Genomic DNA, 22,913 nt, shown 5'->3' with positions numbered 1-22,913 from the left:
GAATAGTACAAAAATTATTCAATTAATAAATCCTTCTGTATTCTCTGCATGGCTTATTAACTGCATTTTATAGTTATGATGATAGAACATCATTCGAAATGTTTAATTCCTCCGTTCCTCCTGGTTTCTGTCTTATCCCCCCTTTCTTCCCTATTTTCTATGCATTCTCCTTTTTTAGTGGTGTTGGGGATAAAAGTCAGGGCCTAGTGAATTTTAAATTATAAAAATTTATTTAAATTAAAAATAAAGTAATAAGAAATGGAAATAATATGTGTTTGGTCACTTTACATGGAGTTTAAAATATTTCCTAAGATAGAATCTTTACTTTTCTTTTTTAGACTTTGTATTTTGAGAATGCTAATACAATGAAAAGGAAAAAGTAGAGTAGTTAAATGCCAGTACCTATTCCAAATTCAGGGTGAAGTCTTAGGGTTTTTTCTTCTGACTTGGAGAAAGTAGAAATTGCTGGAAGGAGAGTCAGATGGAAATAAGCTATGATGATTAGTCAGTAAAGACGAGATTCCAGGATACCGTGCTGAGGGAAAACAACAGGATCCCATCACGGTCCCCTTAGAGAGGAGGGAGTTCTTCTACCCAATACCAGCCAGACCTTTCCCCTTAGCAGCTGAGAGCAGCTGAGATCGGGCATGTGGAGGGTGGTACAGCCGGAGACAAGGGAGAGGGAAGTCTGCAACACTGCACACCAATCTACCTTGAAAACAGTGATAGTAATCGCTCTTGGAGCATCATCCTCCCTGCCTTCCCACTTTCTGACCACTGCATTCTCTTGTCTTCATTTCATTTCTGAAGACTATAACATTTATTCATCTGTAATTATAGTTACTATATGCCTTTACTGTCAGTTCTGTGTATAAGTGCATTCTGTGCCCATTGTAACTACTTTATTACAGCGTCTCTGTTTCTGAGTTTTTGAGTTTGATTTATTTCTTAGCTATCTGGATTGTACCATCAAGGATTTAACATTATCTTGTACATTTATTTACTTACTCTGTGTGTGTGTGTGTGTGTGTGTGTGTGTGTGTGTGTGTATGCGCGTGCGTGCATCTCAGGCTTGGTGGAAAGCACTTTTGCCTGCTGAGCCACCTCTCCAACCTGTGGAATTTTAAAAACTAGGTCTTTTCATGTCATCTTCCAAATGCTTGTCATGTTAATGGCAAGTGTCCACAGCATTTATCCCTGAAAGACAACTTGACTGTGTGTCCTGTTCTTGAGTCATTTGTCCCTTAATTAGGAAATCTGAGGCTCGAGTAGCGTCCCTGCTGTCATTTAGTTGCTGAGTACTTGATGAGTTCTTTCTGAAACGTGAGATTTAAGTCTGAAGTGATGACACAGTAGATAAAGCCATCTTTAGTGACTAGTTAAAGTAGCTAAAGTTAAAACTTGCACCAGAGTCCTGCTTTCAATCCACATGGCAGCGCACAGTCTCCAGTCCAGGGCATCTGTTACCCTCCTTTGGCCTTCATGGGCGCAGACAAACATACAGGCAAAAATGCTCATATGTAGAAATAAAAGTAAATGAATATTAAGTTTGAGGTTTAATATCTTTACTAGGATATCTGTTGATTTGTATCATACTGCATTCATTTGTCTTGGAATACTTATTTTAAAACAAACAATTCTGTTTTTCATTTCTGAGACATCTTAATAATGTTGTATTTTAAGACATTATTTTATTCAGTATGTCTTCTCTGAACATGATATCAGGTTGTTTTGTTCTTCATATTTTTCTGTCATTTTAATGATTTTAAATCTTTTTTTTTTTTGCAATGCTGGAAATTGAACTGAAGGTTCATGAGTGTCAAGCAAATATTATGCCACTGAGCTACTCCCTCAACTTTGTATTACATACAGGTTCTATTCATCTTGTCTTTTTGTCTGTTTTGAGCTAAACTAATTTTGTTATCCTAGTTCTGTCTTAGTTCATCTGACACCGTGTTTTTATATAAATTGAGATCAGTGAGCTCCCTTGTTTGTTTGTTTGTTGGTTTGTTTCAAAGCAAGTACTTGGCATGTAGCTCAGGCTACCTTTGAGCTGATGGTTTTCCTGTCTGACGTCCCAGGCACTGGGACTTCACTAGAATGCAGGAGCGCCGGCTTTGTTTGTCTCTTTGCTTATTAGATAGTCTCTTCCTATTAGGTTCTCTGATTTTGTCCCCTTTTGTGATTTTACTTTTTCTTTTGAGTGTGCTTTTCCCCTTCATCTTACTGGTTTTCTCTGAGGTAGTTTGAGAGGCCCTCCCTTCATTCATTTTGCACTTAACATGTAGTTAGTTTGTATTCCCTATAGAATTGCAGTGTGAAGCTGGGCAGTGATGGCGCACGGCTTTAATCCCAGCACTCGGGAGGCAGAGACAGGCGGATTTCTGAGTTCAAGGCCAGTCAGGTCTACAGAGTGAATTCCAGGACAGCCAGGGCTACACAGAGAAACCGTCTGAAAGAACCCACCACCCCCCCACCACCCCCGCAAAAAAAAAAGAATTGCAGTGTGTTATAAACAGGTATTATACTACCTTGCAGAAGGTAAGGGTGAGACTAGAGAATTTATCTGGAATGCCAGGAGCCTTTGCAGTTCTGAGTCTTTGTAGGACAAACTTTATCCTCCCCTCTTTTCCCAGGCAGCACTGGTTCCTTTTACCTTCTGTAGCAATGACTTCTCCCTGCAAGTCAGAAGGTGGAAAGCTGAGCATTCTGCTGCATCGTTGCAGGCTGGTACTGCCTCTCCTGGCCCCTGGCTAATGTGCGCCTTCCTTTCAGAAGGTTGTTTACCAGGGGAGAGGCTGTTTCTCCCGGCTTTGCGCCTTTGCGATTCGTACTGGGAAACACCTGATAGCAATCTCATCCCTGTTTCTTCACTAGCTTACCTTTTAGGTAACATACAAATGAGTTTATAGTGACATTTTCATATCATTGATTTTTTTCTTTGCTGTCTACACTCCTGTAATATTTCTTTACTGAATTCATTGCAAACATTCTTTTGTACCATATCATATGGACTTAAAACACCTACCTGATGCTGGGTTATTAATTTTCTCACATATTTGGCAGTTTCAATATTAATTGTCATTATTACAAGCTTAGCAGGTACCCAGAAGAGAGAAAGTGAATCAGTCAAGCTTTTCCTTTATTTTAAAATGTATTTATTTTTATCTTCTATGTGTATGAGTGTTTTGCTTGCATATATGTATCTGTATTATGCCAGGTACCTGTGGAGGGAGGCCAGAGACGGCATTAGATTTCCTGATATAGGAATAACAGACACTTGGTACTAGGAGCCTAACCTAGTTAGGCTAACCTGGATCAGCTGCAAGAACAGCAAGTGCTATTAACCATGAGCAATCTCTCTGGCCCCTACACTTCTGTCTTTAAAAAAAAAAAGAGCAAGGGAATGAGAGAGAGGGGGAGAGAGAGAAAGAGCCACAAGAAAATATGCACTTATATTTTTAAATAATTTATGTTTGTATATAAATACCTATCATGCATTTATTTTATAAGCCTTGTAGTTTTGTGTGTGTGTGTGTGTGTGTGTGTGTATATATATATATATATATATATATGTATATATATATATATATATAGCATAAACTGTTAGGATGTTATATTCTGAGTTTGTTGTTTCTTGATGGTTTTGGCTACTGTAATATTTTATAGGGGGTTAAACTGAGCATATGAGATATTTTATAAGTATTTTAAATAAAAGACAAGCATGCATTGTGCTTCAGCATGGTTTCTGGAAAATGTGAGTTTTGCAAGTCATACCAAGATAGGAAGTAAATTTTACAAAAAACAGTGCCAGTTGATTTTAATAAGAATTAATTATTGGGGGTTGGAGAGATGGCTCAGCAGTTAAGAACACTGACTAGGGGCTGGTGAGATGTCTCAGTGGGTAAGAGCACCCGACTGCTCTTCCGAAGGTTCTGAGTTCAATTTCCAGCAACCACATGGTGGCTCACAACTATCTGTTATTGGTATCTGATGCCCTCTTCTGGTGTGTCTGAATAGAGCAGTAGTGTACTCATATACATTAAATAAATAAATAAATCACTTTAAAAAAAAGAATAATCATTATAATCCTTAATCTTAAAATCCAGAGGGTAGATTAATACTACCTAATTTTGTAACTTCATTTATGTTTTAAATCTCACTTTTATTTTGTTTTTATAAAAAAGAGAAAAGTCTTTATTGTGGCTGTAGCGATTAGCAAATGAATGAGCATATGAATATATTACTACCCACATTTTTTTTATCTAATTTAAAGGTACCAGTCTCTAACTTTTCTTTAAAGTGGGACTCTTGAGGCCAGTGAAATGGCTTTGCATGTAAGGCACCTGCCATCAGCCTGGCAACCCGAGTTTGTCATGGGACCCACGGAGTAAAAGAGCACCGGCTCCTGCAGGTTGTTCTCTGGTTACCACATGTGCATTGTGGTACATGCATACATACATGCATGTGCTTACAAACATATGTGCATGCACATACAGGTAGCTAAAGAAATAATAGATAAATATAGTTAAAAAATTTTAAATGTGCATCTTTTTTATTTTAGGAGAAGTATTACAGATGGAAGATGACCTGGTAATCTCATTTCAGCTAATGTTGTGTGTAGTTGACTATTTTATTAAGTTCTCACCTCCTGCACTACTCAGAGAGCCATACAGTAAGTATTGTAAACAATACAGCGCTCCTCTCCTTTTCTTCAGCAGTTCCGTACTGACTGTCTATAGGACTGGTGTGGTCCTTAAACTGAAGGATGATGAAACATTATCAGGTGTGGACTCGGCCTTTGTTCTCAGCTCTGGTTTTCTGTGACAGAATCCAATGAGATGAACTTACTGAAAGAAGAGGTTGTTTTAGCTCACAGTGTGGGAGGTCCTATGAGGGCTCCATGACCCAGTGTAAGGGAATGCCAGTGTGGGGAGGTGGGAGTGGGTGAGACGGTGGGTGAGGGAGCACCTCATAGAAGCAAGGGGAGAGGGGATGGGATAGGGGGTTTCCGGAAGGGAAACCAGGAAAAGGGATAACATTTGAAATGTAAATAAAGAAAATATCCAATAAAAGAAAAAAAAGTAACTATTGCTGATCTAGTTAGATAACATTAAACAAATCTAAGTGTAAATAAATCAGTTTCTTGGAATAGAAATGTTTCTTTTTGTCACCACAAGAATAGGACTTTGAATCACTTTTATACTATAGAAATATAAACTAAACTAGGGACAAGCCGATTCCTAGCTGCTGGAATGATAGAAGTGCTATTAGTAGATAGCAGATCAAGACATCAAGTCTAAAGGTACTGTTGAAGAGGATGAAATGGTGAAGCCTAATTCATCTCTGTGAACAGTGACTTCCTGGGAAAACATAACCTGGAAAATTTTGAGAATTATTCAACATATTGTGCTTCTAGGACATGTAGCTTTCCTGTTCTGTCTCTTGCAGCCTTCTGTCCCTTTGTCTGCAAGGGCCCTTAAGCCGTAAGGACTCTAGAGTTTTGTAGGTTTGTCCATCGGGACTGGGCTTCACAGCCCTGCATTTTTGATTGGTTGTGATTTTCTGTAAAGGTCTCCATCTGTGATACAGAGAAGTTTCCTTGATAAGGAGTGAAGAGTACTTATCTGTGGTATAAGGACAAATGTTTATAGATTGTTACTAGGAATTATACTGGTCTAATAAAGTGGGGGTTGCAGGTTCTCCTCCAGTATCTGTAACATCACTAGCCCTTAGGTAGTTGGCTAGGTTTCAAGTACCAGGCATGGTTTCCTTATTGTTGAGTGGGTCTTAAGTTCAATTAGAGAGCTGGGTAATAATGGTAGATGTGTTTTAGCTTTTGAGTATTCTCCACACTGATTTCTAGAGTGGCTAGACCATACTTAATCACCTGTAATCTTCTTAATAGCTGAGTCTACTAAGTAGTTGGTCAGCAACGTTCAAAATAATACAGGTTATTTAAGAAAATCACAATTTGTCATATTATGTTTATCTTTTATTTATTTTTTTTAAAGATCACACTTTGGAATTTTATTTTTATTGATATTATTTGTGTGTGAGGGGGTATGTGTCGTGTGGCTGAGTACAAGTAGAGGTCAGAGGACAACTTTTTAGTCAGTTCTCTGTTTTTCTGTTTGTGTGAGTCACAGAGATCAAACTCAGGGCATCAGACATGGGTGGCAGTGGCCTTTATTCATGGATTCCTCTTGCTATGTACTTACATTTTATATTAGATCTGTTTTTTGTTTGTTTGTTTGTTTTTAAACATATGTACTGGTGTTTTGCCAGCATGCATGCTTGCCTGGTGCCTATGAGGCCAGAAGAGGGCATCCTATCCCCTGGAACTAAACAGATAATTATGGATTCTGGCAATTAATCCTGGGTACTCCAACAGAGCAGCCAGTATTCCTAACCACCGAGCCATTTCTCCAGTCCCCTACAGCACAAGTGGGAGGATTATGTCTGGGCCTGTGTGTAAAAATTAAAGGACAGATTCCAGGAGTCAGTTCTTTACTCCAGTGAATGGGTTCCAGGGATTGAACTAGGTTGTCAACCTTGATATCAAGTGTCTCTGCCACTGAGCAATCTCAGCAGCCTAGGAAATATTTTTGCTCATACATCCTGAGTAAAATACACTTACAAGTAACATAAATAATTTTTTGTCAGTCTTTCTCTGGGTTTATGGGATGTAGCTTTGGGGGAATGAGATTGGGAGTAAAAGAAAAATGTGAGTTGCAAAAATTTGTAGCAGCGTATACATCACAACAGATATTCAAGGGCAGTCTGTGGCTCAGTGATAGAGATTTGTGTAGCGTGCATAAAGACCCTGGATTTGATTGCCAGCACTGCAGAACAAGAGTGTCCCAATAATCATGAATTGATAAGTTAAAATTGTTATATAGTAAACCATAATAAGCAGAATAAAATTCTACCAGGATTATTTCAGACATCTTAGTTATAATTACAGTGTAGCATTATTTTATAATTTATCTAACTTTAATTATTTTGGAAATAGGACCTCATGTGGCCTAGGCTGGCTTTGACATCGCTGTGTAGACAGTGGTGGTACTGAATTTTGATTCTTCCTCCACCTCCCAAATGCTGGGATTACAGGTCTATACCAGCACTGCTGGACTATGTGGTGCTGGCAATGAACCCAGGGTTTCATGCTTTTCTAGGCAAGTTACTCTACCAGCTCAGTTACATCCACAGCCCAATTTCATTAATGGTCAATGTGGAATACACAATTGTTTTTATTCTAATTTACCATTTTTACAGAAACAGCTGCAATCCCCATTAATGGTTCACCTCGAACACCCAGAAGAGGTCAGAACAGGAGCGCTCGGATAGCAAAACAACTAGAAAATGATACGAGGATTATCGAGGTTCTCTGTAAAGAACACGAGTGTAATATAGATGAGGTAATTTCTCTTACACTTTATTTAAAACAGCTGAAGTAGATATATATGCTAAGTCTGCCTGTCAATATATACTTCTTGTGAGCATACTTTCTTTTTTTAAGTAGGACCACTTCTATTACATAGGAACAAAATTCTGGGAAAAAAACAGTTTCATACGTTCTTACTTTGCTTTTAAAGAGAATAGCTCCCTTCTGTCCTCACTGGATTGTAGCATGAAGATGATAGTTTTCAAATGCATTATTCTTCTAGTCCATTGAATTTACTAGTATCCATAGTGTTTTCAAACACCCTGCCAAGAAACCTCAGTTTCTCACTTCCCTAAAGCTAAAGTCATCTAGCATTCATTTTCTGTTTAGTATTTTATGACTCTTTCCAAATACAATATCAGCTGTTAATAACTGCTGGGGAGAACTTAAACACATATAGTAATTATTTTCTTCAAGAATCTAGGCATTGAAAGGACTTTTACAGGTAATGTACCCACGTCCCTGTAGTAATGAGCAGGCATGTACCAGACACTGGTTGCTCATCACTCGCTGAACCTTTGATAGCGTTTAGGACATGTCTCCCAGGCTCTGTTCATCCAGTACATTCTTTCTCTCACAGTTTACTTATTGAAATTTTGTCTGTAATTCGTCATCAGATGTGTGAAGTGTTGCATCTTTGGAATTCTGACAACTCTGGGAAGGAGTAAGCCCCTGTTTCCAGTACTGACTAAAGCAGTGCTAGAGCCATTTCCAGCTGTGCTCTACCACGGTGCTTCTTGCTAATTTATGAATTTCTGTATCTGTATAGGTGTATTGCATTTACATAGTAACCCAGGTGTTCACTTTCCCTCTTTCTACGGTCACAAGTTACGCATGCAAATAAGCTGACAAATGTCGTACAAGTAGCTCTGTCTCAATCCTGCTGTTTAGTCATAAGGGAACAAATAGTAGTAAATACATTTTCTATTTCCCTGGCTTTTTGTAATTACTTAAAATTAATTTTATTTTGCATATTAGAATAAATACGTTTTTCACCTTAAGGAATTTATTCTTAGAATTTAGAATCTTTACATATTTAATATTCAAGCATAGCTAATAAAAACTAATATTTTAATTGATACTTGATAGCATTTGTGGATATATAACTAGTGGCTAATTTTAATAATTGATTACTAAATATCTTAGGTAAGTGTGAACAAATTAGGAAACAAAAATAGTGAGTGCTTCCTAGACTTAATTCCTGTGTTAATTCTTATTTGTTAGAAAAAAGAAGTGGGAAAAAAAGTTAGATTAAGAAAAGCAATTGGTTAAAAATTCTATAGCACATTGCACTTGTAGAGCAACCAGTAATCTAAATATGTTTTATAAATGTCATTTTAAAATGTTGGTTTCAATGTCTCCTCATGCCATTAATCCCATTTCATTAACAGTTTTCCACTTAAACTCTGTTTTATGAAATCATTATTAAAAAGTAAACGATCGAATCAGTTATAAGTTAGTATCATTACTTTGAATGCAATGTAAGTGGCAGGTAGCACTGCTAATGTGAGGGTTACTAGGACTAGATTTTATTTTGTTTTAAATTATATCATCATATTACTGGATAATTTTAGATTTATATATTCAAATGTTGTATTTTTCAGGTGAAAAATGTTTATTTCAAAAATTTTATCCCTTTTATAAATTCACTTGGAATTGTATCATCTAATGGACTTCCAGAGGTAATTTGAAAAAAAATTCAGTTAAAACTAGTATGGTTTGTTTGAGACTTTGGGGGAATGGAATAATTGTTTACAATTCTTAAAATCAATTTACTATATGTCAGTTGTTTATTTCTCAAGGAAAACTAAGCTGAGTAGAGCTGTAAAGACAGCTTTTCTGTGGTGACAAAGGTTGTAAAGATGTACATTCAGATGTATAAGTTACCATAGTTTGTCAGAAGACACAGAATTAGAAAGCTGGACAGCTGGTTCTTTTACCTGGCTTGGTAATTCTATTTAGGAGTTTACTTAATGCTTGTTATGTGTTCAATGTGTGCAAGTGCTGTGCTAGGTCACGTGGTACAGAGATGAGCCTTCATTCACTGTCCTTAAAAGTGCTAGTGGGAGGGAGGGAAGAGGGCAGATGTGGGATGGGGGTGTGGTGAAGGGGAAAATGGGAAGTGGGATATCATTTGAGGTGTAAACGAATGGAATGGATAACTAAAAAAAAAAGTGCTAGTGGGGGAGGCAGACGTTTAAGTTAGAGGCTAGCCTATGTGCTCCCTCCCTCTTCCCCTCCCTAACAAAACAAAACCTCCGTGAAATGAAGAGTTTATTCTTTGAAAAGATAAGCAAGATTGATAAACCTTGAGCCAAATGGACCAGAAGAAAGACCCAAAACTTAATAAAATTAGGTGTTGAAAAGGAAACAAATACCAATGAAAAACAGGATCATTAGAGCACCATTCAAAACTAATATTCAAGCCAGGCAGTGGTGGCACATGCCTTTAATCCCAGCACTTGGGAGGCAGAGGCAGGTGGATTTCTGAGTTCAAGGCCAGCCTGGTCCACAGAGTGAGTTCCAGGACAGCCAGGGCCATACAGAGAAACCCTGTCTCGGAAAAAACAAACAAACAAACAAACAAACAAACAAACAAACACACCTAATATTCAAGTAAAATGGAAACTCTAGGAAAAAAAGTGGATAAATTTCAGGATATACATGGCTTAGAAAAGTAGAGCAAGAGTATATAAACAGAACTGTTAGAGTGATATTGGGAAGGTAATGAGTCTCTTCACTAGAAAAGCTCAGGTCCAGGTGGACTCACTGCTGACTTCAACACCGTTCCTCACTATTCCATGACCCAGCAAAGGAAGGAATGCCACCAGAACCGAAACAAAATGACAACCCACAGCTTCTTCCCAGGCCATCCTAGGGAAACTGCACGCAGAAGACGGAAGTTAGATCCTAGTTCTCATCCCATGAAGGTCAAATAGCTGTATCAACATTCTCAATGTAAACAGAAACTAACACTGCTACAGAAAACCATAGGCAGAATGCTTTAAAGTAGATACACTATCTTCTGAGAAAAATGAAAGATTACAGTTGCTCAGCAATCGAATGAAACTAAAAGGCACTGCATGAAATTGAATGAACAAACAGCCTATGGAATGAGAGGAATTCTTTGGAAGCTATCAATCTTTGTATATCATATATATATAATGGGAATGTAATTAGTCTAGTCTTGATGGAATCAATAATGAAGTTCTGAAAAAAACTAAAATAGGACTACTAAATGACCCACCTGTATCCCTTCTGGGTGTATGTTCCAGAGATGTTATGACAGTATACCATAAATATCCTTGTATAGCCACGCTTATTGCTGCTCTAGCTATAATAGCTAATTTACAAAATCAGTCTAGATGTCTCTTCAGGAAATGGATAAAGAAAATATGATATTTATACACGGAGTTTTTTAAGCCTTTGGAGAATGAAGGCATTTATGCTGTTTATGGGAAAATGCATATACCTTGAGATCATAATATTAAGTAAAATAATATAAACTCAGAAATGTGCAGATTATAGCATATCAGTGATTAATTCTGAGTTACCAATAATACAACAGTGTCACATTAAAGAAAGAAAAGTACTTCTTGGAGTTGTTTAACCAAGAAAGAGTCCAGATTTGACTTCTCTACCTGACACTCATTGTGTCTTCTGTACTGTCTACTGTGCATCTGAATCCGTGCCTGCCTAAAGGCTGTCCTTGTGTCTGTCTGTTTCAATGTCTGTGATTGTGTATGTCTGTTGTTTGAGCTGTGTGTGTTTGTGTGAGAGTGTTTTTCCCCAACAAAGAGCTTTGTTCTGTTTATTGAACAGCATAGAACACATCGCATGGGGGAAGAATGGGATACTTCAAAGAAATCTTTAGAAGTTTAAGCAAGGGATTAATTCACTGGCTCCAACTGATTGCAGCCAACCCGGATAACAAAGACCTTTTTTTTTTTTTCTTTTTTCTTTTTTAATCAAGCAGTATCCATAAAGGGTTGTTTTGAAATGTTGTCACGGATTTTAGGAAGGTTTTCTTCAGCTCCTGCTTTTGCAGCTTTCAGTAAATTAAATGCGTGCATTATCTAGGTCAGAGGCACGGAAGTGCATGCAATTTAAAATTGCAGCTATGCATTACCTTAGGTTGTAAAAATTGATTAGGTGGGAAATTCAAGGCAGGTAAGGTTGGTGGTTGGTTACATTGTTGTCTTAAAGGTAGGTTAAGCAAACAGTCTGAGTACACAGTATCTTAGTCTTAATTTGTAAGTGGCCTCAAGGTATATTAATAACTTTGGCTGTGAGGTACAGCAAAAATTCCAGTCTCTTAGAATATAGTAGATAGTTTAAGAATATTGCATCACCACAGAGAAAAACAAATACCTTATGTTTGCTCTAATCTGTGGATTCTAGATTTTACATAGATGCAGAAAACCCTGAAGTTCATTATGACAGGAGAGCAGCAGAAGACTTGGGGAAGGGAAGAAAGAGTATGGGAGGGTTTGTACGGCCAGAGTACTAATGCTCTTGAAAGACATGATGAAAACTATATACAATAATAACACACCAAACAAAAGCAGAACAAACAAACAGAAAACCCAGAGATAACAAAGAATCTCCAAGAGTCTGACGGAAGTATGTATGGGTTCTTGTTTCCTGCGGAGGACTTTCCCATCCAAACTGGGGCAGGTGAATTTCCTGGAACACTGTTTTAAGGTGGTGTGATTTCTGAGCTGAGCATGCTCTATGCAAGATGGCTTTTCAAGTGACTGAATTTGGTCACTTCAAAGGCTCAGTGGTATGTTGTAGTAGAACCTCTTCAATAAACTGCAAAGTTTCTTACAAGATTGATAGAAGAGTGGTCCACTACTGACCTGGGAAAGCAAGAAGGGACTGGTCTTTTTTGTCTTTCGTTTGTTTGTTTGTTTGTTTTGTCCTTGTTTTTTGATACAGGGTCTCTCTATGTAGCTATGGCTCACTCTGTAGACCTGGCTGGCTGTGAACTCAGAGATTGCCTTCTTCTGCCTTCCAAGTGCTGGGATTAAAGGCGTGAGCCGGCACCACTTGTCTGGGACCTGGACTTTTAATAGTCTTATTCCTACCTTAGTCATTAGAAACCCGCTGTTCTCAACTCTACAGAGTATCCTAAATAAAGGGTTGGTTTCAATGGGTACCTTAAGAGAAACTCGACATTTTCAGTATTGCACATATAATTGTCAGTCAGATTGTGCTTCTCTAAGGTAGGGCAGGAGTGGTGACTAATCTTAGCCATGGATTAGTCACCACTCTGCCCAGTATATTTATGTAGGAAAAAACACACAATTTGCATTCTTCTACCTTTTTTTCTTTATAATGCAGTTTTTGTTACCTCAAGATTAAGCATTTTTTAAAAAGATTTATTTATTTATTATATGTAAGTACACTGTAGTTGACTTCAGACACACCAGAAGAGGGCATCAGATCCCATTACAGATGGTTGTGAGCCACCATGTGGTTGCTGGGATTTGAACTCAGGACCTTCAGCAGAGCAATCAGTGCCCTTAACCACTGAGCCATCTCTCTAGCCCAAGATTAAGCATTGAATTTGAAAGTCCCAGAAAGGGCAAGGGAATGTGGGTCAGTGGTAGAGTACATGTCAAATATCCTGGGTTCTGTCCCCAGCACTGGAACAACAACAAACCAAACTAGGCAGGGAACACTAAAGGGCTCAAGTAGTAGTGGAATGTGTGTTTAGTATGTACAGGACTCTTGGTTTTTCCCTACCACTAGAAGGAAGGGGGAGAAAAATCACAGCAAATCATGGTTATAGTAAGAGCCCTTAATGATTTGTTATTTTTTTTTTAACACTGATATGACCACAAGTGAAAGGTTCTACTCAGAACACAAAAGTATTTTAGAAGGTTGTCTAAAATTACCTTCATACTCTGCATACAATAATATGTCTTTCTGACATAATTTTATTTTGTACTTAGATGTTGTCATTCAGACATCTCATTTTTATATGCCAGTATTACAAAATTTTAAAAAATTTAAAATATTAAATGCTTTTGGTTCTAAACATGTTGGGTAGGAAATGGTCAACCTGTGATGACTTTTTTTGTGTTCAGCACTATTTTGTGCCATTGATGACCCTCATCTAGCTAAAATTCTAATAAGTGAAATGTATATGTAAAATAGTAAAAAAATAAATAAATAAAGTTTATGTGTAATGTTCTGTTCTAGACCGATCTTACTTTGAATCTGGACTCAGTATGTTTTAAAATTAAATGTACATAGTATAAAAGTTCCTTAATGAAGTCTACTTATGTATTCTAAAAGACATAACACAAAAAGGAATAACTGCCAATTTCTTTCTTTTGAGGTTGAAAGTCTTTCTAAACGCTATGAAGAAGTTTATCTTAAAAACAAAGATTTAGATGCAAGACTGTTTTTGGATCATGATAAAACACTTCAGACTGATCCTATAGACAGGTATTGCAATGACATAATGTTTATATATTGGTATGCTTTTTATTTGGATTAATAATTACTCAGATATGTTATGTAGATTTTCACTAACTTATAAATCTTTTAACATCTTTTGTAGCAGGTTATTTTCAAAAGTCTTTGTCTAGTGCAAAGGTAGTTCTTTAAACATACAATTAATAACAAACAGAGATTTAGTGTAAAGTATTTCTTAAGCCAATTTTCTGATTTTGTGTTTGTTTGTTTGTTTGGTCATCTAGATAAGTTTTAAATGTGTACCAAAAGAAAATGGTTGAATTAATTAGTTTACTCAAGAGTTTCCTCTTTCATTCCATTCTTTTTTATATGCTGTTGCTTAATTGATATTTCAAACAATTTTAAGAAAATATCCTCTTGACTTACCATGTAGAGATTTCTAAAATAGGAAATGGCTGAGAGTAATTACAGTTTTTAACTGTTCACATATAAAGCTAATTTGACTCTTTAAGAAGAATTACTTTACTATGAAATTAAAACATATAATTTAGAAGTTAAACACAGTAAAATGTTTCTAGCTCTATCTAAGTAGAAATGAAATCTTTGGACAGCATAGCGCACTGGAAAATGGGTTCTGCATTGTTTTAAGATCTCACGAAGCTTAGCCATGAACACCACCAGCCAGAAATCAGCTTCCACTTTCCAGAAAGCTGTGCCCTGTGGTTGGTGCACGATTTTCTGTAAACCATGAAGGAGAGCCATGCTGAAGAACGGTGGTGACAAAAAAATCATACAGGCAGCACTTATTTCATAGTACTTACCATATAGTGAACATTCGTGTGATGCTCTCAACAACAGGAATTAATTATTGTTATTGATTATTAAGTAATAACTGCTTTTTGGTGCATAAACACAAATTGTAAATTTCAGTATGAGTTACTTTACGTATCATTTAGTTTTGAAACAGAGAGAACGCCACGAAAAAACAACCCTGATGAAGAGGCAAACGTGGTTACTCCACACACTCCAGTTAGGTATGCCTTTTCCTGGGTCCAGTTTTCATAATTGTTCATTCAGACTGTGTTAGTGTTTCAGACTTGCTCTTTGTTGGACTTTGTATTTGCACAGCATGTAACAAATGTGTATGGAGGACTGTTTTGTCGATTTATGACTTGCTTATGTTACATATATAACTTGGTTGTTTTTATGTATAAGAAACATAACTTTAAAAGTATGTCTCACTCAGAAAGGAGAAGCATCAGTGTTTAATGTTGCATAGCCTAGGTTACTTCATGTCCCTTCTTCACTGCTATCCCACTTTGGTTCTAATGGTCAGATCCAGCTGAGGGCTCCACATGCTTTCCCCCGTTTCTGTCCACCCTCACCTTTGTGCAGGTCAGCTCTCTCCTTCTTGAATTTGTTTAGTATCTAACTGATCGTGTCATTCATTTCTTACCACTGTAGCTTTCTCCTACCAATAAATCTGTTTTCCACAGAGCCTGGAAATAATAGTCTGTGAATGTAAATTAAATTGTGTGTGACTGCTGCTTAAACCCTTTGATTGCTTCTACTTGCATTTAGAATACAAAGCGTATTCCTTAACAATCCCTAAGACCTTACATGACCTGTTTTCCGTTGCCTAGCCAACCTCGTTTTGTTCTTGATTACTCTGTGTTGGCCACACACTGGTCTTTTTCCAGTTTTTGAATTGTCAAAGCTCTTTTGTACTTGAGAGCCTTCATACTTGGCATTTTTTTCTTGAAATTCTTCTTTCTGTGGACTGCCATCTGCTCTTCCTTTATGTTCACGATATAACTGTAAATCCATTTACATATTTACGTGTTTTTCACTAATACCAACAATAGCCTTTAAGTTGCTTTCCATATGGACCATGGGTTTTTATTCACAGTTTTAGTAATTAAGACCTGTCATGGTGCTTGGTACCTTGCAAGCAAGCAGTGAGACCTATCAGCTACAGTAGGTATGTGAACAGGCTCGTTTTAGTAACACAAAGTGTATGGAATTTGTCTCAAGTGAATTTTACCAAGAGGTAATATTATATAAAGAGGCACTGAAATGTGGCACAGCATAATGGATCTGGGGACTACTAGCTGCTCTGTACTAATTGTAAGATGGGGCATAAACTGCAGGAATGGAAAGCAGGTATTGACTAGTATGCCATCCTCACTTTACCTAGTGCAATGGTGTGGTCTGTGTTTTAAATGGATGATAAACACAAGGAAAGATAAACATAGATTTGATTTCTCAGAGAAGTTTTTGTTTGTTTGTTTTCCTGGTGATCAAATTCAAGGCTTTGCACATGCTAAGCAGGTGCTCTATCATTGAGCTACACCCCAGCCCAGACTTTAGTTTTACAGCTTTACCTATCAGTGGCTCATGGAGGAAAAGTGAAGACAGACAGGTTAGAAATAGGACTGTCAGTGCAACTTAGTGCTTAGACCACAGTGCGCAGGAGAATAACCTGAGGATTCTTTTCCTGTCCATGCCTCGTGAGTGGGAATCTCTACACTGACCTTTTGGAGTAGTTCAGCTGAGGCATGCCAAAGGACTGGACCAAGTGAATAGTGGTAGGAATGAAGGACCAGGGACAGGTGTGACAAATGTGATGCTTTCATGTTTCACAGAGCAATATTAACAGGATGTGTGCAGATTCTAGTAAGCAGAGGGACACAGAGCACCCACAGATTGGGGATTACCCGTTAGAAACGTGAGAACACATGGATCTGCCCAAAGCCAGCAGGCATGAAAGCAAGAAGGGAAGGCTTGACCCGTGAGGAATGCAGTCAGAAGAACCAGATAATACAGGTTAGGCTACAATTAGCTGATAAGGCTTGGAGCCTAGAGCGGAAAGCCAAGAATCTGAGGGAAGGTACCAGTGTCAAGAAAAAATAAGTGCTTTGAGTCAGTTGCTTCAAAGAAGTCTGCAGTTTTGTTTTTAGTACTTGGTCATTTGTGGCATTAGTCATTGTGACTTAAATTAATCTCTAGTAACTATAAAAATGTAGTATGTGAAATATGAAGTATAGAGAAACCTGCGAATATGGCATGTTTTGTATTATATTTAATCAGCCTTTCATCTCTAAATGGTTTGTGGTTCTTTGCAGTCCATACGATGTCTCAAAAGCAAAGCTACAACACCAATCTTTACTATGTTCTATAAACACAAGTGTATGTCTGCATGCAAAGTTATAGAACTGTGGAGGTCCTGAGAAACTGGCAAATTTTATGCTTTAGCAATAGTGACTTTTAAAACTATCACTCTCTTCAGACACCCCAGAAGAGGGCATCGGACCTCATTATAGATGGTTGTGAGCCACCATGTGGTCACTGGGAACTGAACTCAGGACTTCTGGAAGAGCAGCCAGTGCTCTTAACTGCTGAGCCATCTCTCCAGCCCCAGCAATAGTGACTTTTATGGTTACTCAAGACCTTACTCTCCTCCCTTGAAGGAGTAATGAAGGCTCTTTTAATTCTTCACATGAGTTTCTAAGTATCTTACTGTCTTTATTTCAAAGTGTATAAAATTTAAGGACAGACATAGTGATCCTTTGTTTAATCTCCAGATTTGGGAGGCTGGATCAAGAGGGTTGTTGCAAGCTTGAGGCTAGCCTATACTACACAGTGAAGTCTTGGAGAGTGGGGTATTAACATTTCATTGTAATAGTTTCTTGAAAGAACAGTATTTTGATGCCAGTTATGTATCCATATAATATGAAAATATAAGGTATATTTTCTGGAAAACATCATTAGTTTGACAGGTAATTCTCTATTGATACTAATGGTACTTAGTTTTATTAGTAAGTGTATCAGTTCTGCAATTATACTTAATGATACTACTTTTCTAAAAGACTTAAGTAATCTGTAATTTTTAAACTATACATGGTAAGTGGATTTTATTTTATTTAGAACTTATTCAAGATACATGGAATACATGGTATGTTAAGAGATATGCTTAATAGGATGCCTTTACTAGTGTTTCCATTTTTCATAATTGTTTTGGCTATCCTGAGTCTTTTGGATCACCACATGAATTTTAAGATTATCATTCTAACTTCTGCAAAGAAGTGCATTGGGGTTTTGATGAGGATTCCATTGGATCTAGAGATGGCTTTTGGGAGGATAGTTTTATTCATAAGCCCATGCTCTCACTTCACCTAACTTGACAAAGGCCAAAATATACCCTGAAGAACAGACAGCATCTTCAACAAACACTACTGGTCACACGTAGAAAATGAAAGTAGTTCCATATCTTGTACCTTGCACAAAATTCTGGGGTGAGTTCCTCCTGCCTTTACTTCCTTCAGTGCACTGTGACTTAGGATGTGTAATGCAAATTACACCCACCCCCCAAAAAGGGATATGCTCAACTTATGTGATAGCTGTGTTTCCTTCTTCCTCGTTTTCTTTCTTAGTGGCTTAATGCTTCTTCCTCGGTTTTCTTCTCTAGGACTGTTATGAATACTATTCAACAATTAATGGTGATTTTAAATTCTGCAAGTGATCAGCCATCAGAAAATCTGATTTCCTACTTCAATGTAAGCCATATGTAAAATATCACTTGTGATATCTTATAAGAAAATTGAAGTTAGAAGCTAAAGTACTAAGTATATTTTAAAACACTTTTTTTTTAATCCAAAATGTACTTAATTTGGTATTTTATTTGTTGCTCTTTGAACTGCTCCAAATTTGATGGTTATTTTATTTAAATATTGTTAAGTTTTTCTTATGTTTGCTACTTTCCTTGCAACTGAGGCACTTCCCTCTAAGACACTCTCTTTTTCCCCTCCCTCCCTCCCCTCCCCTCCCCTCCCCCTTCGCTCCCCCTCCCCCTCTCCTTCCTTCCTTCCTTCCTTCCTTCCTTCCTTCCTTCCTTCCTTCCTTCCTTCCTTCCTTCCTCTCTCTCTTTCTCTCTCTCTTTTTGAAGCAGAATCTCACCATGTAGCCCTGGCTGGCCTAGAACTGGATGTGTAGATCAGTCTGGCCTTGAACTCATAGAGATCTCCCTGCCTCTGCTTCCCCAGTGCTGAGATTAAAACTATGCATCACCTCTTTTTTCACTCCCTTTTCCTTTTTTCCCATTCCTTTGTCTTCCTTCACATTGTACATGGATCTATCTGCATATATGTGTGTTTGTGAAGTCTAGGGTTCACCATCTGGTGTCTGTCTTCTGTAGTTCTTGACTTCATTTCTAAAGACAGATCTCTCACTGAACTTGAGCTCACTGAGTCCTATACCAGCCGTCAGTGAGCCCCCAGGATTGGGTCCTCTGGCTTCTGCATCCCACTCCGAGATGGCAGATGCATGCTGCCACATCAGGTTGTCACATCAGGCTGAGATCAAGCTTAGGATTGCACGGTTGCATAGCAAGTAGTTCACCCGCTGAGCCATGTCCCCAGCCCATCTTTTCTCTCTTTCTGTTTTCTACTACTGCTCAATATATATGCTTTTTCTTACTAAATTTAAGGTAGAATACAAAGTAATGAGACTCATGTCATATTCAGACATATAGCTCACTATATATTATAATTTATCTATTCCTCAGTTCTCTGAAATACTATCTTCCTATTTTTAAGATCCCATTGCTGCTAAGTATTCTGTGAGTCTAACTATTGTTTGTTTTAGTTTCTATTAGCTAATAGGACTTACCTTTCATATAGCCCTTCCCAATCCTAGGAGACCCTAAATTTAATATTTGAAAGCTCATGTTGTCTTTCCCTCAGAAACACAAGACAGAAAGAGTGGTAACTGGTGACTGGCATCTACAAGTGGTCCCCTCATTTCGTCTCTTGCTTAAGGGTTAAGTGACAGGGAAATCTATAGTCATGCCACACCTGGCTGGGAGCCTTTACAAATGAATTAATATAATTAAGTGCCTTTTATACTTGCTAATGTTCTGTCTCATACTGGAACAAGTTTTTAGCATAGTATGTTGTTCTCTTCTACTGTATAATCCAGAGATTAGCAGAACAAGTTCTGTCATCCGTAATAATTGTTCAAATATGATTTTATTTGCCCAACTTCTATAAAGTAATAATTTGCCATATATCTACCCAATTGCTTACAGCTTTTAGCAAGGATAATGTAGATACTAAAGAAAAATAATCTCTCATCCAATATTTTCTTGAGTACTTGCTCCCAGCTTTGAAGTAGGTAGGAGCTCCCTTTTATTTGAGTTACTTTAGTTAAACAAGAAATTCGGTTTCAGGGACATTTTCTTAAGGAGAATTTATAGCTTAGCTTTTTAATGAATTTGAAGCTTCATGCACTGTCAGAAGATAATTGATGTGTAGATGACAGATGGGCTCAGGCAAACATTGTGGAGAACATAATAGATTTTGTGTGTGTGTGTGTGTGTGTGTGTGTGGTTTTTTTATTTTCCTCATCTTCCTCCTTTTTCTCTTTGGTTTGGTTTTTCCCTCTTTCTTCTCTCCCTTCCTTCCTCCTTTTCTTCATCCATCCATACATTCATACATACTTATATCCACCCATTTTGTCCTCAAACTCATTATTTAGCCTCTGCTGACTTAGAACTCAAAATCTTCTTGCCTCTACCATAGCTGGAAATTTTACTTCTTTCTATATTCAGTTGTCTTCATTTTTCTCTTTTTTGGAAAAAAATAATTCCATCTTTCCTATACATAAAGTCTTAGAAATTATGCAAACATTTTGACATAAGTAATATTACACTGGGAAATGGTGTCTTTGTGTGTGTGTGTGTGTAAGTGTAATGTTCCTAAGATTTGTTTGCTATTTTCTTTAGGGAATACAGAGTTATTGACATCTTATGTGCGTTACATTTTTAGTGTCACTGTGCAAAAAGAATTATAATCTTAAATTTAGAAAGTTTATTTTTAGTGTATTTTGAATGTATATGATATATCAAGATTATAAAAAATAAAATTAGTCTGATTATAGGAGACAAGAATGTTTGTAACACATTTTAGTATAGCATAGTATAAGTTATAGACTATTATAATATGTCACTTGTAACTATTCTCCTGACTTGCGTACCTGAAAATACAAATAAATGGTTTTCCTAATTCTGCATTCTCTTAAAGCACATTTCACTAGGAAAAGAAACAAAACTCAAATCTTGCTTTTACTTCTTCATTTGCTTTTGAGTAGTAAGGTTGTATACATTTTTAAAAAGTATTTTTTTAAAACTTTTTAAAAAGTTTGGGGTTTTTTGTTAGTTTGTTTTTATGTATGTGGTTGTTTTTGCCTGCATGTATGTTAATGTGCTATGTGCATGCAGTACCTGCAGAGGCCAGAAGAGGGCATTGGAACCCCTGGGACTCGAGTTACAGAGGGTTGTAAGCCTCCATGTCAATGCTGGGAACCAAATCCATGTCCTCGGAAAGCCAGTACTCTAACCGCCCAGCATCTTTCCAGGCCACTAAAGCAATTCATAACTGAGGATACTTTATGAGAACATATGATAGATGGAAAGGCTGAGAGATATGTTTTGTCTATAACCTTTATTTGTTTAAAACAGCTCTTCTTAATCTGTAGGTTGCAATCCCATTGGGGGTTGCATATCAGATATCCTGTATATCAGATATTTACATTATGGTTCATAACAGTTGGGAAATTAGTTATGAAGTAGCAACAACATTTTATGGCTGGGCAGACACCACAACATGAGGATCTGTATTAAAGGGTTACAGCATTAGCAATGTTAAAAACCACTGGCTTAAAATTTCAATAACAGCCGGGCAGTGGTAGCGCATGCCTTTAATCCCAGCACTTGGTAGGCAGAGGCAGGAGGATTTCTGAGTTTGAGGACAGCCTGGTCTACAGAGTGAGTGCCAGGACAACCAGGACTACACAGAGAAACCCTGTCTCGAAAAACCAAGAAAAAAATTCAATAACAGTGTACTGAATAATTTTTGTGTCTGACAAGCAGTGGGATTGCATGTTGACTGGTCATATTCTGTAGTGTCAGTTGCTTTGTTATAGTAGAAGTGTTTACACGGTAACTTCAATAGTTATTTATGTTTATATTTCTTAAAGAATTGCACAGTGAATCCAAAAGAAAATATCCTAAAGAGAGTAAAGGATGTTGGGCACATCTTTAAAGAGAAGTTTGCTAACGCTGTGGGCCAGGGCTGTGTTGACATCGGAGTACAGGTAACTCGAGGCACTTCTGTTGGTCCTTAGTGTAGAACGCATCAGCTGCTGCCGCCTGTGCTGCGGTGGTGCTGTGTGGTGGGATACGGTAGTGGGATACGGTAGTGGGATACGGTAGTGGGATACGGTAGTGGGATACGGTGGTGGGATACGGTGGTGGGATACGGTGGTGGGATACGGTGGTGGGATACGGTGGTGGGATACGGTGGTGGGATACGGTAGTGGGATACAGTAGTGGCAGATGGTGCGGTGCGTTTGCTGCTGCTTACGGGACACTTTAGGAAGGTTGAGGACCACTGGGTTAAGTGATTATGCACAGAATTCTTCTGAGTCTTGTTTTAGAATAAAGGAATAGTCTTGTGTGTGAATGTCTATAATTCAAACACCAATTTTTCTTTTCTTTAATTTTAGTTGATGAGAACTAATCATTTGTTTAAAACATTTACTGATTTAATCAACTTCGGTTTTTTGTTTTTCTTTTTCTCTTTTTGGCCTGTGCTAGTATCATTGAGTTTTACAGACAGAAACTATTCTTTTAATATTAGCTATTTCAAAAATCAATATTCTGCATCACCAAAAGGATTATACTAGATGTGTAAAATGTTTAAAATTGTACTGGGCACATCGTCTCTAGGGAGCAAGTGACAAAAGCTAGATGTGAGCGGAGAAGCATCAGCTCCCAGACATACTAAGCTGGCTACTGGGAGTGCTCAGCACAAGTGTATAGTGAGCCTTAGACTGTAAACAAACGAGCCTTTGTGATCTCTTGCTAGCCACATTCCTAGAAGGAGCAGAATGTGTTTCAATAAAAGACTTTAACAAAATTCAATTAACTTTTTGACTTTCTGAAACAGTAAAAGCTTATTATTTTTCCTTTTGTTTGTAG

The 22,913-nt window shown here is 37.5% G+C and overlaps 1 protein-coding gene across 2 annotated transcripts in view; it reads left to right on the top strand.

The window, feature by feature from the left end:
- Positions 1 to 22,913, top strand: part of Rb1 (RB transcriptional corepressor 1) — a 133,094-nt gene that overhangs the window by 38,409 nt on the left and 71,772 nt on the right. For both annotated transcript variants that reach the window (XR_383150.4, NM_009029.3), the window contains exons 7-13: positions 4,565 to 4,675; positions 7,279 to 7,421; positions 9,052 to 9,129; positions 13,797 to 13,906; positions 14,833 to 14,910; positions 18,345 to 18,432; positions 21,911 to 22,027. Coding sequence is in view for 1 of the 2 variants with exons in the window: in NM_009029.3 (NP_033055.2) it covers positions 4,565 to 4,675; positions 7,279 to 7,421; positions 9,052 to 9,129; positions 13,797 to 13,906; positions 14,833 to 14,910; positions 18,345 to 18,432; positions 21,911 to 22,027 (725 nt within the window). In the remaining variant the exon portion in view is untranslated. The remainder of the gene's footprint in view (positions 1 to 4,564; positions 4,676 to 7,278; positions 7,422 to 9,051; positions 9,130 to 13,796; positions 13,907 to 14,832; positions 14,911 to 18,344; positions 18,433 to 21,910; positions 22,028 to 22,913) is intronic.

This window comes from Mus musculus, chromosome 14 (genome assembly GCF_000001635.26).
Source record: "Mus musculus strain C57BL/6J chromosome 14, GRCm38.p6 C57BL/6J".
In the NCBI taxonomy this organism is placed as follows: domain Eukaryota; kingdom Metazoa; phylum Chordata; class Mammalia; order Rodentia; family Muridae; genus Mus; species Mus musculus.
Note: the sequence above shows the minus strand (reverse complement) of the source record. Positions and strands in the feature narration are given on the sequence as shown.